At 62.9% G+C, this 15,277-nt stretch overlaps 6 protein-coding genes and 1 long non-coding RNA gene across 13 annotated transcripts; 4 read left to right on the top strand and 3 right to left on the bottom strand.

Annotated features, from left to right (window-relative positions):
* Positions 1-67: 67 nt before the first annotated feature.
* Positions 68-2,361, top strand: ACOT8 (acyl-CoA thioesterase 8). The gene is made up of 6 exons (XM_031588180.2): positions 68-274; positions 347-483; positions 699-924; positions 1,159-1,316; positions 1,685-1,876; positions 1,963-2,361. The coding sequence occupies exons 1-6, from the start codon at positions 141-143 to the stop codon at positions 2,079-2,081; spliced, it is 966 nt and encodes a 321-aa protein (XP_031444040.2). The 5' UTR covers positions 68-140; the 3' UTR covers positions 2,082-2,361.
* A 373-nt stretch (positions 2,362-2,734) lies between these two features.
* Positions 2,735-5,182, bottom strand: SNX21 (sorting nexin family member 21). Of its 4 annotated transcripts, none has more exons than XM_090152082.1 (3): positions 4,763-5,182; positions 4,095-4,575; positions 2,735-3,818 (listed from the first exon to the last, which is right to left on the bottom strand). In XM_090152082.1, the coding sequence occupies exons 2-3, from the start codon at positions 4,560-4,562 to the stop codon at positions 3,147-3,149; spliced, it is 1,140 nt and encodes a 379-aa protein (XP_090008208.1). In that variant the 5' UTR covers positions 4,563-4,575; positions 4,763-5,182; the 3' UTR covers positions 2,735-3,146. The 4 variants fall into 4 exon arrangements, with proteins under 4 accessions (XP_090008208.1, XP_090008209.1, XP_031444053.1 ...); XM_090152083.1 differs by having other exon boundaries at positions 4,768-5,182; XM_090152084.1 differs by lacking the exon at positions 4,763-5,182 and having other exon boundaries at positions 2,738-3,818; positions 4,095-4,243; positions 4,313-4,722.
* A 958-nt stretch (positions 5,183-6,140) lies between these two features.
* Positions 6,141-7,985, top strand: TNNC2 (troponin C2, fast skeletal type). Its single transcript, XM_090152092.1, has 6 exons — positions 6,141-6,247; positions 6,989-7,040; positions 7,120-7,263; positions 7,337-7,451; positions 7,527-7,663; positions 7,754-7,985. The coding sequence occupies exons 1-6, from the start codon at positions 6,236-6,238 to the stop codon at positions 7,783-7,785; spliced, it is 492 nt and encodes a 163-aa protein (XP_090008218.1). The 5' UTR covers positions 6,141-6,235; the 3' UTR covers positions 7,786-7,985.
* A 141-nt stretch (positions 7,986-8,126) lies between these two features.
* Positions 8,127-9,563, top strand: LOC149915632 (regulator of G protein signaling 9-binding protein-like). Its single transcript, XM_090152091.1, has 2 exons — positions 8,127-8,866; positions 8,942-9,563. Exons 1-2 carry the CDS (start codon positions 8,677-8,679, stop codon positions 9,349-9,351), a joined length of 600 nt encoding a protein of 199 aa, XP_090008217.1. The 5' UTR covers positions 8,127-8,676; the 3' UTR covers positions 9,352-9,563.
* Positions 9,555-10,789, bottom strand: UBE2C (ubiquitin conjugating enzyme E2 C). Its single transcript, XM_031588262.2, has 6 exons — positions 10,503-10,789; positions 10,392-10,419; positions 10,238-10,324; positions 9,949-10,153; positions 9,818-9,877; positions 9,555-9,734 (listed from the first exon to the last, which is right to left on the bottom strand). The coding sequence occupies exons 1-6, from the start codon at positions 10,601-10,603 to the stop codon at positions 9,676-9,678; spliced, it is 540 nt and encodes a 179-aa protein (XP_031444122.1). The 5' UTR covers positions 10,604-10,789; the 3' UTR covers positions 9,555-9,675.
* Positions 10,790-10,891: 102 nt separating this feature from the next.
* Positions 10,892-11,598, top strand: LOC116225735 (uncharacterized). The gene is made up of 3 exons (XR_004166148.2): positions 10,892-10,961; positions 11,130-11,195; positions 11,344-11,598. It is a non-coding gene; the product is annotated as an uncharacterized LOC116225735 (long non-coding RNA).
* Positions 10,958-15,082, bottom strand: DNTTIP1 (deoxynucleotidyltransferase terminal interacting protein 1). Of its 4 annotated transcripts, XM_031588244.2 has the most exons (13): positions 14,927-15,079; positions 14,781-14,851; positions 14,557-14,653; positions 14,306-14,404; positions 13,979-14,047; positions 13,587-13,643; positions 13,297-13,358; positions 12,836-12,881; positions 12,353-12,411; positions 12,103-12,163; positions 11,639-11,710; positions 11,300-11,355; positions 10,958-11,180 (listed from the first exon to the last, which is right to left on the bottom strand). In XM_031588244.2, exons 1-13 carry the CDS (start codon positions 15,011-15,013, stop codon positions 10,979-10,981), a joined length of 1,038 nt encoding a protein of 345 aa, XP_031444104.1. In that variant the 5' UTR covers positions 15,014-15,079; the 3' UTR covers positions 10,958-10,978. The 4 variants fall into 4 exon arrangements, with proteins under 4 accessions (XP_031444104.1, XP_090008211.1, XP_031444109.1 ...); XM_090152085.1 differs by lacking the exon at positions 14,781-14,851 and having other exon boundaries at positions 14,927-15,082; XM_031588249.2 differs by lacking the exon at positions 11,639-11,710.
* Positions 15,083-15,277: the final 195 nt, after the last annotated feature.

Here is a 15,277-nt window from a genome sequence, read left to right as displayed (position 1 = left end):
CCGCCAGTCCAGTGATTGACGACTCGAGAGCCCAATCAGCTGGTGGCTCCCGCCTCCGGCCGCGTGGGCGGGACTTCCTGCTGCTCCGAGCGGCTGCCGGATGTGGCTGCAGGCAGTGCCGGTTCCGGGTCGCGGCGGAGATGGCGGAGCCGGGCGATACCGGGGCTGCGGGGCCGGGCTCGGGCCTGAAGCGGCTGGCAGCGGCCGGAGACCTGCGGAGCGTGCTGATCACCAGCGTGCTCAACCTGGAGCGCCTCGAGGTCGACCTCTTCAGGTGCGCGGTGCTCCGCCCGCCCGTGCCGCCGCGCTGACCGCCGCGCTGACCGGCGCCGCGTTCTCCCGTTAGGGGTCAGCACCACTGGGTGCCCGCGACGAGGCGCCTTTTCGGCGGGCAGATCGTGGGCCAGGCCCTGGTGGCAGCCGCCCGCGCCGTCAGCCGTGACCTCCAGGCCCACTCGCTGCACTGCTACTTCGTGCGCGCAGGTGGGACCGCGCCGCGGGGCTCGGGCGGCTCGTGGATACCGGGGCCGGGCGGGCGGATCTGTCAGGCCCGGGGGGGGCCGGGACCGGGGCCGCCATTCCGTGCCTGCCGCGGCAGAGCGGTGCTTCCTCTGCCCGGCCCCGGCTTTCCGCCAGGGCAGATCGGGGCCCTCTGTGGTGCATGGCTGCCCCGCGGCCAAAGGCTCCTATCCACCCAGGGGACCCCAAGGTGCCGGTGTTGTACGAGGTGGAACGGACCCGTACTGGAAAGAGCTTCTCCGTCCGCTCTGTGAAGGCCATTCAGCATGGGAAGCCTATCTTCATCTGCCAGGCCTCCTTCCAGCTGGCCCAGCAGAGTCCTGTGCAGCATCAGTTCACCATGCCCACCGTGCCACCCCCTGAGGAGCTGCTGACACAGGAGGAGCTCATTGAGAAGTTCCTGCAGTGAGTGGAGAGGAAAGGGCACACCCTGGGGGCTCCCTGCTCTGTGCTGGGGCTTAGGGAGGCACGGGGACAGAAGCAGATGGGAAAGGATTGCAGTGATAACCCAAGGAGTCCCCACATACACCTGCAAGGGAAGTATAGGCAGGCAGCAGCTGTGCCCTCCTGTGGCCCTGGGCTGACGCTGCCTTCCATGGGTACTGGGCATTGACTTTGCTTCTCCATATTGGTCTCAAGGAATCCTAACTTGGCAGAGAGATACAGAAAGCATCTCAACAAGATCCAAGCTGAAGATGTGCCGATTGATATCAAACCTGTGAACCCACCAGATATATTCTGCACAGAGCCACAGGAGCCAAAGCAGTTCTTCTGGGTGCGAGCCCGAGGCTACATAGGTGGGTACCGCCTGGAGGGGCCCCTGTCTGCCACACAAATCCAGGGCTGGGGCTCAAGCTCTCACACTCATGACAGAGGGCTGGGAGAGTTGTGGTCCCTATGCCCTAAGGCTGGGGGAAGTTTGGGGGTTTCAGGACTGAAGTAAGGGCAGGGGGTCAGGGTGTGAGGCAATGCCCATTTGCTGTATTCAGTCCTGCAGCCTTCAGCCTGGGCCATAGCAAAGGCTGAAGGTCTGAAGTAGTGCTGCAGTGCTGCTGGGCTCACAGCTGGCCTTGGGGATGCACAGCTGTTGGAGCTTTACATCACCTATTGTGTCCAGATGTGTCCCACAGTCACCTGGCACTGAGCAAACACTGGCTTTTTGTAGGAGAGACTGACATGAAGGTGCACTGCTGCGTGGCTGCCTACATCTCTGACTATGCCTTTCTGGGCACGGCCCTACTGCCCCATCGTCAGTACAACATCAAATTCATGGTGTCCCTTGACCACTCCATGTGGTTCCATGCGCCCTTCAGATCTGACCACTGGATGCTGTATGAGTGCGAGAGCCCCTGGGCTGGTGAGTCCTGGCTGGTTCCCTGGACACCACATGGCAAAGGCTGATGCAACGCACACGGGGCTGCGGTCTCACACCATTCTCTGCAGGTGGATGCCGAGGGCTGGTGCACGGACGCTTGTGGCGCAGGGATGGGGTCCTGGCTGTCACCTGCACACAGGAGGGAGTCATCCGGGTGGAGCAGAACCCAAACCAGAGTAAACTCTAGCCAAGGAAGCAGCAGTTGGACCAAGCTCCGTGTGCTGGGGTTGAAGCCTGCACCAGAATGGCTGTGGCGGAGGCAGGACCCCGCACAGCAGCAGAAGGAGCAGCAGAAAAGAAGGGGCTGAGTCACACAGGTGGAAGTGTTGGTGACTTCAACACTGAGGTGATTCTGCACGGACTGCAGTGTTAGTGCTGTTGTTGATTGCCAGCTGCGCAGCGTAATGGCGCGCTATGCTGAGCCACTTTTCACCCACGGTAAATAAAGCCATCACGTGAGCAGCTGAGCTCTGTGCCCTGGAGTTTGTCCCCTCAACTCTGGGTGACTGTATGTAACTCAGGGAGCTTCTTGTGGCACGGGAGGAGAGGGCAGCACCAGGACACATAGGGCTGGCTGTGCCCTGCAGCACACAGGTCACAGGAAAGGAAAGTGCTACTGCAAAGCTCATGTGGCTTCCTCTTCTCACTTCTGCTGACCTCCTTGTGCCCTTATGGGTGAGCTGCTGCTGCTGCTGCTGCTAGCACCTTAGTCTCCCCTTTGGTGCTGGGCTGGAGAGGGAGCACAGCAGCCACAAAGAAAGGGAAGAACACGGATGTTCCCACCTCCTGGTTTGGGAAGCGCAAGGGCTTCCTGCTGGTGGGTGTCTCTGTGCGGTGCCTCAGGGGGAAGTGAAGCTACACAGATACTGCAGGAACCCCTGTTCTTTCTCCTACCATGACTTTATTAAAGTCCTTTTCATTTTCTGTTACTGGAAGTTCCTGGCTGGAAGCCTTCCTGTCCCTTTAATGCAGTGCCAATGTGTCTCAGCTAGAGTCCTGTCTGTCTTGAGAACCCCAAGGAGCAGGTGGCTCCTGACAGGTAGTGCGGGCAGCAAGCACCCAGCAGCGGTGGAAAAACTGATATAGAAAGTGCATTTTCAAGAGATAGCTCCCAGAGGGGCCAACCCTGATCCCAGCCACCACGTACAGGCTGTGCCAACACAACTCTGCCTCTGTGCCCCATCCCAACCCTCACTGCTCCCTCTCCCGCCCCAGAGAGCACAAACTGTCCTGCATCCCACGGCCCCCAGCCTCACTCCAGAGGTTCCTTGATGAGACACTCCTTCAGGCTGGGCTGCTGCTGCAAGGGCACGCCGGCCTCCTGCAGGCCCTGCAGCCGGGCTTCTGACTGCCGCTTGTCCTTGCCCACTTTCCAGGCCAGGTGGACGTGAGCCTGGAGGAAGGGCCCCAGCAGTGGGTGGCTGTCCTGGGCCTCCAGCAGCTGCAGCGCTTGCTCACAGCAGCCGTGGGCTTCACCCAGCTGGTCCAGCTCCTGGTGGCAGACAACCAACCCGGCCAGCGTCAGGAGGAAGCGGCCAGAGCCGCAGACCCCCAGGCGGTCCTGCAGGCGGTAGGCGTTGGCCCAGGTGGCCAGAGCCTCGCGGTACATGCCGGTGCAGGTGAGGCGCTGGGCGGCGCGCAGGTCCTGCAGGAAGAAGAATTCAAGGAACTCGGGGGAGCGGCGGATCTCGGCGATGGAGTGCAGGTGGGACAGGAACTGCTCGAAGGCTCGGCTCCGCTTGGCGATGGTCTCGGCCGTAAAGTTGCGCCGCAGCCTTTTCCTGGGGAAGGCGATGCCCGCCATGTCGCAGCCAAAGCGGCCGCGCAGGCGGCGGTTCAGCCGCTCGAAGTCCGAGTAGCGACGGGAGATGGCGGCGGGAGCCTTGTCCAAGTGCCCGGAGCGGATCAGGTAGATGGTGTAGAGCTGTGGGCAGGGAACGGGGGTCGGGAGGTGCTGTGCTGGGGGACGCGGCCCCTGGTGGGGCCGGGGCTGAACCGAGCGCACAGCAGCAAAGGAGATGAAGGGACGGGCACGCCGTGCCCCCAGAGCGGCATTCACACGGCGGAGCTGCCGGCCGTAGTTACCTGAGGCTCATCTGAGCCGCAGCACCATCAGAGCAGCACAGGGAGAGACAGAGAGAAGTGAGCGCCCGCCCGCCCGGACCCTCACCCGCCGCTGCGGCCCCGCGGGCGCACTCACCACGTACTTGGAGGAGCGCTCGCTGACCACGCTGGCGCTGGTGACCTCGAAGAGCAGCCGCTGCGGTACGAAGCTGCTCCGCGACCGCCGCCACAGCTCCTGCAGCTGCCGGGTCAGCAGGCTGCCGGGCCGCGCCGCCGGGCCCCACTCTGTGCGGGGAGAAGGGCTCAGCGGGCGCGGGGGCGGCGGGAGCCCAGGGTACCCATCCCAGCACCTGCCTCCGTCCTGCGCAGCATCCCCCGCCTGCAGCTCCTCGCCGCCGCCTTCCTCCTCCTCCTCCTCTTCGTCCTCCTCGTGCCCGCTGAAGCTCAGGGTGCCGCTGAGGCGCGTGGACAGCCCGTCGGTGTCGTCCTCCAGCTCCGAGCTCTCGGGGCAGTCCTCGGCCTCAACGCCGTCGTGCGTCCGCTCCTCCCGGGCGCCCTCCGCGCCCAACGCGTGCCGCAGGCGGTGCAGGATGCGGGCGGCCATCCCCGCGGCGCGGCTGCGGCGACGGGTCAGCCCCGGCCGCCCCGACAACGGGACGGGCACGGGGGGGGCAGCGCGGGACCCCGCACCGGGACGGCCCCGCTCCCGGCCGGGACCCTCCGGCCCCCCCGAGCCGGGCGCAACCTCAGCCCCGCTCCCCCCAGGAGCGGCCCCGCTGCCGCTGTGGGCGGCGCGCACCGTACCGTACCGCGCTGTGCCGGGCCGGGCCGCGCCGGGCGGTGCCGAGCGATGGCCGCTCCGCCGCTGCTCGTCCCGGGATCCTCCCTGCGCGGCTCCGCCTCCGCTGGGAACCCGGATCGCGGCGGGGCTGTCACGTCCCGGCACGGCATAGCGCGGGTCGGCACGGCGCGGTGCGGCTGTCTCACTGCCCGCACGGCCCCTGCCCTATTCCTGGGCACAGCTCCCTGATTGTCACCAGCCTGCGCTGCCACGGCACCCTGACACCTCGGGACCCCAACGCCGCAGCTCCCCAACGCCACGACGTCCCAACATCCGGCACCCTCACCCACTGCCCCTGCCCTCCTCATCCTCGCCACACGCCCCTGCTCCTGGGCTGCAGCCATGGCCGGTGCCGGGTACTTGCCGCCCTTATTTAGTACCATACCCACTCTGTCCTCGCTGCTTTCTTGGGAATGTCTATTAATATCGAGGAATGGTCCAGCTGCTGCCATCACTCTGTCCTTGGTTCTCGCTGTGCTGCACTGCCCCGACCATGGGGTGCCTCAGAGCTGCCCCAGCACAGGGTCCTGTGGGACCGACAGTCCTGCTGCAGCCCCAAAGTCCTGCTGGAGAGCCATGGGCCATGGGCCACTTGGCCAGCTAGTCCCACGGCCATGGGCCTGGCAGAGGCGCAGCTGTGCCACGCCTTTGAGGAGGCCATGGGCATCATTCCCACTCTCCCAGAGTCACGGAGCAGCCGTGCCACTTCTGGCCCTGCCAGGCCCAGGCAGCGGCTGCCAGCAAAGTGGGAACCCACCGCAGGGCTGGGACCCACTGCAGGACTCTGCTCCTCACCCACCTGCAGCTCACAGCCAGTGCTGGTCTGGGGCCGGGGGCTGCAGCTTTGCCTCAGCCCCTCCAGAGCAGAAATAAGGGGTGAAAGGAGGGACTGATGGTTTGGGCACAGCCAAAGCAGCTGGGGTACTGCGGGGTGAGGAAGGTGGCACGGCCCCAATGCTGCCCGCCTGCCCCAGTCTGTGCTGTGGGGTTAGCGGTGGTGCAGGCAGTGCTGTCCGACCCTGTCCATACTGCTGGCCCGACATGGGGGAAGCCCAGTCCTGGTGCTGGGGATGCCGCTCGTTGGGGCTATTTTTAACCCTCTCCATGCTGAGCTGTCCTGGGGCAAGGAGGTGTAGGTGAAGCAGCAACACTCCTGCCAAGATGCTGTGTCCCTCCCTGCAGGGCTTGAATTTCTATCCCGACTTCAGACCCACGTTTAATCCCCCGCTCTTGGCCAATAACGCTTTGGCTAAATTAGGTAAAATGAGCCCGGTGCCAATGAGAGGGGCCGGATTTCCACCACGGAGCTGATAGGCTGCTGGGGCTGGGGGCCAACGGCTGGGGGCACAGGGACACTACAAATTGGGGAGCCAAGGAGTGTCTGGGGGCTGCTGGTGCAGGAGGTGGTGACTCCCTGCGGGAGGAGAGCAGCAGAGATGGCGTCAATGGTAAGTGCTCCAGTGGTGCTGGGGTGAGCCGTGGCTGGGCCAGAGGTGTTGGGCACCGCGGTGTGGGGCTGCCAGGCACCTCTATGGGGCGATGGCAGAGGGATGATTCCTGCAGGCTGGCCATGGCAGGAGGCAGCAGGGACATGGGGGCAGCGGGACATGATCCCCATGGCATATATCCCCCTATGGGACAAGTACCCCTGTGAGACATGCCTCAGGGAGGGAGTGCACGGCTGCCTGGGGGTAACTGGTGCATGGGGTGATCAGAGCTGGATCTGGGCTATGCGAAGGCGCTGAAAGCCAAGCGCTGGGTCATGCGACACCTCTGTGGCCCCAGACAGCCCTCGCCTCCAAGAGAAACTCGATCCAGGGCAAACAGGTGCCTGCTGAGCACTGCTCCCTATAAGGGGAGTTGAGGAGGGTTCAAAAATAGTGTCGCGTGCCTGGGATGCCAAGGCAGCATGGCGGCCCCTGCGTCATGGACCCCCAGTGGGCGGCTGCGTGGGGCTTGGGGCAGCTGAGCTGCAGGGCTGCCCGGGGCCTTGGCTCACTCAGGGAACAGCCACGTGCTGCAGGGCTGAGCTGGACGAAGGCTTAGCAGCTGTGCTGAGAGGCTGAGGCTTTGCACTGTGCCAGACACTGCTGCAGATCCCCTTATGCTGCTGACTCTGGGCAGGGGCTGTGCTGGCAGGGCAAGGGTGCATGGGGCAGGAACTGACCCCTTCTCCCCGTGCCTTACAGACGGACCAGCAGGCGGAGGCCCGTGCCTTCCTCAGCGAGGAGATGATCGCTGGTGAGCAGGGAGAGGAGCGGGGCCCCATCCTGACTCACGCCATTGCCTGAGCCCCAACACTGACCAGTCTTCCCTGCAGAGTTCAAAGCTGCCTTCGACATGTTTGATGCGGATGGTGGTGGGGACATCAGCACCAAGGAGTTGGGCACAGTGATGAGGATGCTGGGCCAGAACCCCACCAAGGAGGAGCTGGATGCCATCATTGAGGAGGTGGACGAGGATGGTGAGCAGCTTCCATGGGGGTGGTGGGTGGCTCGAGTGCACAGCCTGACCCACATCACGCTCCCTTCCCGCAGGCAGCGGCACCATCGACTTTGAGGAGTTCCTGGTGATGATGGTGCGCCAGATGAAAGAGGACGCCAAGGGCAAGTCTGAGGAGGAGCTGGCCAACTGCTTCCGCATCTTCGACAAGTGAGTGGGGCAGTGCCTGTTGGCACCTGTCCTTGGTGGCGAGCAGGGCCACATCTTGCCCTTGCTCTCCCACAGGAATGCTGATGGGTTCATCGACATCGAGGAGCTGGGTGAGATTCTCAGGGCCACTGGGGAACACGTCACCGAGGAGGACATAGAAGACCTCATGAAGGATTCAGACAAGAACAACGATGGCCGCATTGACTTCGATGGTGAGCGGCAGCCCTGGCCCTGCGGCTTGCTCAGCCCCTTTGGGCTGTGTGTCTGGCACAGCTGGGTCTGATGGTGCCTCTTTCTTGCAGAGTTCCTGAAGATGATGGAGGGCGTGCAGTAAGGGATCAGACATTCCTTGGGCCGGCTGCGGCAGCCAGCCCTGCTCCTCTGCCCAGGAGTGGCCCCGCTGCAGCACCTGGCCTCACTGCTCACCCGCTGGAGCCCTGCAGCAGCTTGTGCCCCTCGGCCGGTGGCTGAGCTTTTCCTTGACTCTGACAGATGTGGTTTATGGATGAGCCTCATTAAAAGGGGAAAGGCTGAGCTGCCAGTATGGGAGTGCCTGGGGGGGCTGTGGCTCTGTGCCCCATGCAGGGGAACATGGGGGAGTGTGCAGTGCCGTGCCATACAACCAGCCTGACCTGCGAGCGTGTGAGCAGCAGTTCCCATGGGCTGCTGGCTGGGCACCAGCCAGCGCTGAGCTCAGAGTTTCCATCAGGAGCACTTGCTTCCCACGACAGCAGCAGCAGGGAGCACAGTCCTGTCCTCCCGTGGTCCCAGCAGGCAGCACTGGGAGGTTGCTTCTGCTCACTCTTGGCAGGATGTGTGATGACACTGGATTTTGGAAAGGGAAAGGGGGGAAAAGGGGGACAAGCATTGCTGCAGGGTTCTGATGGAAAGGATGGGGTATCCTATCAAATAAAGTAGGGGGGCTACTGCCCCCCCCTTAAGACAGCAGCCACCCCTTTGCACACGGATAAAGGCACTGCTGGAAAAGCCAGCCTGGTCTGTGCCAGCTCTCCCTGGGGACCTGTGTCTCCGTGCAGCCTCTGCAGCTGGGGAGGAGCACAGCCAAAGGGGTGCCAAGAGCAGGACATGCCCTGGGCCAGGGCTCACAGGTCCAGGGAACACCAGTGCCTGTGGGAGCAACGGGACAGGCACTGTGCAGGACCCCAGCTCAGGACCCACCCCTGTCCTGCAGAGCCAGCGAGAAGCTGAGTCCTTATGGCACAGGATGGCACCGGGGCGAGGGGCTGCTTCTGGCTGCGGGGCACAGGGGGTGTGCACAGCCACCCAGACTGCGCTCTGCAAGGCAGCGGCGGGGCACCGACAGCTGGTGCTGCAACTGGGGGGCAGTGCTGATGGCCCCCAGCTGCGCGAGGAGCGGCACAGGAGGAGCGCGGAGGTGCGGGAGCTCAGTGTCGGTAAGGGTCCGTGCAGTGGGCAGAACAGGGACTGAACAGAGGGGCTGCAGCCCACTGAGCGTCTCCATCCTGCAGGGCTGCAGAGAGCACTGCTGGCGTGGCTGCGGCAGGCAGTGGGCTCCCAGGAGCGGCGAGAGCTGGAGCGGCTGTGGGTGCTCTTCCTCTCTGCCCTGGAGCTTTTCCTGCAGGACCTGTGCTGTGCCCACCACCTCTGCAGCATCTTTTCCCCAGGGGTGGGTGGTGTGACCCCACTGCGCACTGGGCTGGGGGGCTGGCGAGGTGGGGGTCCTGAGCTGCCCTCAGCTCCCCCATGCCTGGAGGAGGAGATGGAGCAGGTGAGGGCAATGCTGGTGGAGATGGAGAGCACGGCCAACATCCCACTATGGACAGTGGAATCCATGCATGTGGTGGGGCCAGAGGAGGGCACAGCCCCTGTATCCCACAGGCCAGGGCCTGGCACTGGGTCTTGCTGCAGGGTGCTGTGAACCGGGGTCAGGAAACGCAGGGTCGACTTGGCTCAGGAGGATGGGACCCCACGTGCCCCACGAGCTCCTCCTGTAGGGCGGTAATAAAGCCCCACATTACCTGATGTGTACTTGCATCCTTCCATCCCTCCCATCTACCCTGTAGCCTCCTGCCACAGCACTGCGGGTAACCCAGCTGTGCAATGCATGTAAGCAGATGGAAGAACCTATAGATGCGTATTTATTTATACATTAACCGTAGCTCGCACTCCAGAATTAAGTTAAAAACAGCCTATAATACAGAAAGGCGCAGCAGACAGGGACAAGGGGGTGGTGTGGTGGGGGTCAGGTCTCCTGGCTCTTAGCCTGCTTGCTGTACATCTCCCGCAGGTACTTCTTGTAGGCTGTGGGGAGAGGGGGTGCAGGCTGAGGTTGGAGGCAGGGCTGTGCCACTGCGCAGCTCAAGCAGGATCCTCAGGACACTCACCAGCCTGGTTCTTCCACAGCTCAGCAGCATGCGTGTTCAGCGGGCTGTCAATGTTGGGCTCTGGGGATAAGGGCAGGGTCAGGATGGGATGGGTCAGAGGCGCTCACAGCCCCCACGCCCAGCACACCCACCTGCCAGCAGGCTCTGGATGGACAGCAGGATGGTGCGCACGTCATACAGCGCCGACCACTTCTCCTTCAGGATGTCGAGGCAGATGTTGCCCTGAGCGTCCACGTTGGGGTGGTAGCAGGGCGTGAGGAAGCGCACCGTGGGCGCGGTGTAGGGATACCCGCTGGGGAACTCCAGGGACAGCTTATAGCGCAGCTCCTCGTAGGCCTGCGGGCGGCAGTTAGCGGGGTGGGGGGACGGGGGGAGGGAAGGGGGACGGGGAGGGGGCCGCGGTGCCGTGCGGGATCTCACCGTGCCCGCCGCACCGTCGATGGTGCCGATCCAGCGGAAGAGGTTATCGGACTCGGGGAAAGCGGAGATGCCTTTGTCGCCGGACATCTGCGAGGCAGCGCCGTCAGCGCCGGCCCGGTCCGCACCGCCCCCCGCCGTCCCCCGCCCCACTCACCATCAGCGCCACCAGCTCCTGCTGCAGCCTGCGGGGACAACGCGTTACGGGCCGCACCGGCGACGGCGGGCGGGGCAGCCCAACCGCCTCCGGCCCCCGGCCCGGCCTCACCTCTTCCCCACGGAGCCTCGGGCGGCCGTGGCTCCCGCCTCAGCCCCTTTGCGGGCGGCGGCGCTGGGCACGGCGGCGGGGTCGGCGTTCTGCGAGGCCATGGCGGTTCCGGGCCGCTCCCTCGTGCTCCCGCTCGGTGGCTTGCTGTGCTGGACGCGGACTCGGCTCCGATCCCGGATCCCGGCCCCGCTTCCCCTGCTTTCCGTTCCGCCCCCGCTCCCGCACTCCGTTTGAATGTTTCAAACTCGCGACGCCCCCACCAATCAGCGCGCAGTTCCGCTCTCGCCAACCAATCGGACACCGCCGAGAGCGCGGCTGCTACAGAAACGGCGGGTGGACCCGGAAGAGGCGGGACGACGCATGCGTAGAAGATCCCCGCCCCCCCCTTCCCCGTCACAGTGAGCCTTTAAAGGGACAGCCCCGCCCCGCCCGCCCTCCCGCCAGCAGGCGTGGAAACGGGTGCGAAGCAGCGGCTTTTATTGCGGGGCCGGGGGCGGGTCTGAGGGCTCGGGATGGCCTTCGGGAGGACCCTCAGGAAGGGCCTCGGGGGGAATCTCAGGGGGCGGCGGTGGGTCCCCCCCATTGCGAAGCGTCTCCATGTACTTCTGCATCTTCTCCGTCATCCAGGCAGGTGGGACGAAGGGCTTCAGCTCCTCCAGCCGCAGGTCCACCGAGTCCCTGCGGGAGAGCGGGGTGAGTGCGGGTCACAGGCTCTTGGGGCAAGCGAGGCCTCACAGGGTCCCCGGCACGGGGATCCATCCAAGTGACCCCACTGACTGCAGGGCTCAGGGCCTCACCTGTAGTCATCAGTGGCCGCCAAGTCGCGGATGTCCTCTTCCAGCAGGAGGTAGGCCTGCAGCAAGGCGAGACACGCGCTGTGCTTCTGCTGGGGCCTGCGGTGCCCACAAGGCAGCTCTACCACCCCGTCCCTGCGTTCCTGGCTCTTCCGCCTGCCCGAGCCCCGGGAGCAGCAAACATCTCTTGGCCGAGGTGCCCGAGCCCTGCCTCTGCCTGTCCTGCCACACGGCCCTGCCGTGGCGTGCTGCCTGCCTCTCTGCTCCTCCGCCCCTGTCCGACCTGAGCGGGTTTCTGCACAGTTCTTGGGCTGCAGCGGGCACAAGCCCGGGCGTACTCACCATCTTGCCCCCAGTGGCCCTCATGTGCTGCTGCTCTGCCAGCCATTGCTTATCCTGCGGGTCGGCTGCGTACTGCAATAAAGCAGCAAGGACCTGGCTGAACACAGGACACAGACCTCCCACCTGGACCACCCTCCTGCGGGGCACAGCCCGTTCCAGTGCTCTGCTGCCAGCACCTCACCCCCACGGCGCAGTGCTGGGGGCTCCCAGAGGGAGGGCTTAGCCCTGCCTGCTCTCCTCTCAAATAAAAACCCTGACTCTGGGCAAAACCAGCACCTGAGATGCTGTGCTACCATTAACTTATGTTTTAGTGTGCTGGCCAGGTTGTGTGTACGTGTTCTAAGACAACAAATGGGGTGTGGGGAGGAAAAACCAAGCGAGCCAAAGCACACACTGCCAGTTCCCATCACAAACTGCTTCTGAGCAAACCCCAAAGGAGGAGGCATCCTGCTGTGGTATCTGACCTTAAAGAGGTGGGGATGCTTGATGTAGAGTCGCCCTCTTGTTCCTCCCATCCCGAGAGCTCTGAAAAAAGAACACAAGGGGGTGTTACACTGGGGCAGAGGGGCCCTGCAGCAGCACGGGGCACCTCCTCTCCTCCCAAGACCCCAGCCCTTCCTACTGCTTTCGAGGCAGAGAAGTGAAGTGATGGGAGGAGTCTTACGGGCTCCTGCCTGGGAGACACCACCCTCCATCAACAGGGCCATTCCTTACTTGTTTGCTCGAGATCCCAGCACAAAGGTTGTGGTTTCAGTCAGTCGGGATGGATCCCACTACAGAGCAATTGGAAAAGGGGCAACATTAGAAATGAAGCTGGTGCCAGCCAATGCTCCATGAGCCTCAGCTCTCTGATGGGGAACCTAAGAACTGCCCCCGATGTGGGAGAGAGGGAGGTAGCCACAAACCTCTGGATTGCCACAGAGGAAGGAAACTGCATCACCTTGGGCTGATCTAAGCTCTTTCCCTTGTGGGAAACACTTGTGGGATCCTCCTGACTACTACTAAGGCTCTTCCATGTCTCCTAACAGCTGTACCACACCACAGAGCTACAGTGTCTGGAGGAAGCAAGCAAAGGCTTCCAGGCACTGTAGAGACTCAGCAGGGTAGGGCACAACCTAGGACTGTCCTGTGCTGCCGCTCTGCTAGCGGAAGGGAAGGGAGGAGAGGGTGAGCCCAGCAGCAGCAGCCAGCCAATACCTTTGGTCCATCCCTTCTCACAGGCTCAGAGACTTTGAGCTTCCACCTGAAGGGAAGGAAAGTGAAATAAGAACAGGTCCTAGAAAGATCGATGCAGACAGAAACCAAAAGCTCCCAGCAGCAGGAATCTGAGCTCGAACCCTTCCACCCTCTCACACTTTCCACCTCGCTCTGGACCCCCATCTCTGCTGTGGTCCCTGTTACCATCTGTGTCATGCACAGCTCACTGAATCATCCACCTGGTTCTGTGCATTCCATGGCCCTGTTTAAAACTGTTTCCTGGAAGGCTTTGCCTCCTGCAACTCAACCTCAGCCAAAACTTTCTTGCCCTCTGACATCTCTCTCTGCACCTCTCTTGTGCAGGGGGAAGGACACCACAGGTTTTGGTGCCCCTTACTTCAGCCAGTTTTGCTTCCTGCTGCCCCCTGAAGCACAGGCAGCAGCTTGAGGCCAATACTCACGCAGACATGCCTGAGACCCCGCGATCATTTGACAGGCTCTGTCCTGGAGGCCGTCCCTTTCTCTGCATGAAAGAAATCCTTCAGTCATTCAGTTGTGCAGTTAGAGAGGACCCCTTTTGATTATCTGTTCCCTCCTACAGAAGCAGACGTTTTTACCAGGAGCACAATATCAGCACCTCTGAGCCTTTACAAAAGTCATTTACACTTGCACTTGCTCATACTGTGGTAATAACAGGAGCAAGGAACAGGTCTCCCAAAACATAAATCCCTCATGTGGAAAACCCTCCTACCTTTTTGGGAAGGGGGCTTCCTCGACGATTCAATTCCTCATCCATCAGTCGGGCACGCTGGAAGAGGAATGGTGGGAGGATGGAGACGAGCCCTTCTCCCATCCCAGTCAGGCAGGGCCCCATGCACACAGCCTACAGCTCTCATTTGCTGACTCAAGGCAGAGAGCACAAGGGCATAGAGAAACTCTGCAGCCACCCCATAGCAGTGTGAAGCACTCAGATGCTATGCCTGTGGTCTGCATTCATCTGTAGGTTACTTTTCCCCACAAGACTAACGTTTCCCAGCTCTACCTCCTCACTTGCACAGTTGATGGATAATTCCAACCCTGTCATTCTATTCCTCCCAGTTCTTACAGATCATTTAATTCTCTGAGAACAATAACAACTTTTACCTTTGGTCCCATCTGCTCATGGGGCAACCTGGACACAACTTTTTTGCCATCTGAGAACAACAGCTTGGCCTGCAGGAAGAAAAGGAAAGTTACCTGATTCTGGGTGGAAAGGGGGTCTACCCTGCTTCACCCTTTGATAGAGGATCTGTGTACAAAGCCACCTGTGCTGATGGGAAAGCCCCAGGCCATGTGAAACGTAAAAGCCACATCTAAGGATCAAACTCTTTGTTGGCAGCTGGTCACTACAGACTCAGATTTGGGTATATCTGCCCCCAAGCCTTGTCCCAGTAATAGTTTCAGAGCACTTTTATGCGTGCTTGTGCCCACCTGCTCCAGGCAGCTCCGACACGTCTCTTGGATGAGCTGCTCTGGGTCCACCTCCTCCCCAACGTTGTCACGTACATTGAGTGCTGCCTTCTGGAAAAACTGGGGAAGGAGCAGCAAGGCGTCAGCAGCCAGGTGAGCTCTGGCCCGGGTGCAACGCCCAACTCCCCTGCTGCACCCAGAGCAGGGTGTCCAGAGCTGGGCTCTGACTCCCACTCCTCTGAGGCGCTGTGGCTGTGCCCTGTACGGCTCACCTTCATGTACTTATTGAAGACGCCCCGGATCTCCTCGTTGATGCTGGGCTGCAGCACGGCTCGCAACAGGTCCATGGACACGACCGGGTCAGTGAAGCTGTGGGAGCAGACATGGAGTCAGGCGAGGCGCTGGCACCGGCCCGGTAGCCCCACTTCGCTCTCTGCAGGCCCGGCCCGGCTCCAGCCCTGCGCAGCCCGCTCCCGGGGTCCCAGCCCGCCCGTACCTGGTGGTCATCTGGGAGCGCCGGCCGCGCCGCTGCACCTGCCGATGCTTGATCATGATGTTCCAGGGGCTCTGCGGGACACAGCCGTCAGCCCCGAGCCCGCCACCCGCCCACTCGCCCGCTCCGCCGCCTCCCGCCCGCCTCACCGTGCCGCCCGGCTGCTCCTCGCCGCCGCCCGGGCCCTCTTCGCCCGGCGGCCCCGACTGCTGCTCCCCGTCACGGGCGGCGCCCATCGCGCCCCGCTCCCGGCCCGCGGCGCCGCTTCCGGAAGCGCCGTGCTCATTACGTCATCGGAACGCGACCCGCGGCGCGCGCCGGAAGTGGCAGCGGCTTCCGGAGCGGGCTGCGGCCCGGGGCGGCTTCCGGCGGGTGGTCCGGCGGGGCGATCCCTGCCCGCTTCCTGCCGTGTCCGGCCGGGCTGCACCGCCGCCGCTTCCTGCCGGCCTCCCCCTCACCGTGCTCCCCGCGGCCCAGCGCTGTGTACCGAAGCTCGGTTT

The sequence above is a fragment of the Phasianus colchicus genome, chromosome 17 (assembly GCF_987193195.1).
Source record: "Phasianus colchicus chromosome 17, bPhaCol1.hap1.1, whole genome shotgun sequence".
Classification (NCBI taxonomy): Eukaryota; Metazoa; Chordata; class Aves; order Galliformes; family Phasianidae; genus Phasianus; species Phasianus colchicus.
Note: the sequence above shows the minus strand (reverse complement) of the source record. Positions and strands in the feature narration are given on the sequence as shown.

What these genes read in the sequence shown, in the direction of transcription:
- ACOT8 (XM_031588180.2), top strand. Translation starts at nt 141, where the DNA reads ATGGCGGAGCCGGGCGATACCGGGGCTGCGGGGCCGGGCTCGGGCCTG. An exon ending in CTCGAGGTCGACCTCTTCAG is followed by an intron (nt 275 to 346) that starts GTGCGCGGTGCT and finishes TTCTCCCGTTAG; the next exon opens with GGGTCAGCACCACTGGGTGC. An exon ending in CTCATTGAGAAGTTCCTGCA is followed by an intron (nt 925 to 1,158) that starts GTGAGTGGAGAG and finishes ATTGGTCTCAAG; the next exon opens with GAATCCTAACTTGGCAGAGA.
- SNX21 (XM_090152082.1), bottom strand. Translation starts at nt 4,562, where the DNA reads ATGGCCGCCCGCATCCTGCACCGCCTGCGGCACGCGTTGGGCGCGGAG. An exon ending in AGCGCTCCTCCAAGTACGTG is followed by an intron (nt 3,819 to 4,094) that starts GTGAGTGCGCCC and finishes CCCTGCCCACAG; the next exon opens with CTCTACACCATCTACCTGAT.
- TNNC2 (XM_090152092.1), top strand. An exon ending in CAGCGAGGAGATGATCGCTG is followed by an intron (nt 7,041 to 7,119) that starts GTGAGCAGGGAG and finishes TCTTCCCTGCAG; the next exon opens with AGTTCAAAGCTGCCTTCGAC. An exon ending in TGAGGAGGTGGACGAGGATG is followed by an intron (nt 7,264 to 7,336) that starts GTGAGCAGCTTC and finishes CCCTTCCCGCAG; the next exon opens with GCAGCGGCACCATCGACTTT.
- LOC149915632 (XM_090152091.1), top strand. Translation starts at nt 8,677, where the DNA reads ATGGCACCGGGGCGAGGGGCTGCTTCTGGCTGCGGGGCACAGGGGGTG. An exon ending in GGTGCGGGAGCTCAGTGTCG is followed by an intron (nt 8,867 to 8,941) that starts GTAAGGGTCCGT and finishes TCCATCCTGCAG; the next exon opens with GGCTGCAGAGAGCACTGCTG.
- UBE2C (XM_031588262.2), bottom strand. Translation starts at nt 10,603, where the DNA reads ATGGCCTCGCAGAACGCCGACCCCGCCGCCGTGCCCAGCGCCGCCGCC. An exon ending in CGAGGCTCCGTGGGGAAGAG is followed by an intron (nt 10,420 to 10,502) that starts GTGAGGCCGGGC and finishes TTGTCCCCGCAG; the next exon opens with GCTGCAGCAGGAGCTGGTGG. An exon ending in TCGACGGTGCGGCGGGCACG is followed by an intron (nt 10,154 to 10,237) that starts GTGAGATCCCGC and finishes TGCCGCCCGCAG; the next exon opens with GCCTACGAGGAGCTGCGCTA.
- DNTTIP1 (XM_031588244.2), bottom strand. Translation starts at nt 15,013, where the DNA reads ATGGGCGCCGCCCGTGACGGGGAGCAGCAGTCGGGGCCGCCGGGCGAA. An exon ending in GAAGCCCCCTTCCCAAAAAG is followed by an intron (nt 13,359 to 13,586) that starts GTAGGAGGGTTT and finishes TCTTTCATGCAG; the next exon opens with AGAAAGGGACGGCCTCCAGG. An exon ending in GGGGTCTCAGGCATGTCTGC is followed by an intron (nt 12,882 to 13,296) that starts GTGAGTATTGGC and finishes CCTTCCCTTCAG; the next exon opens with GTGGAAGCTCAAAGTCTCTG.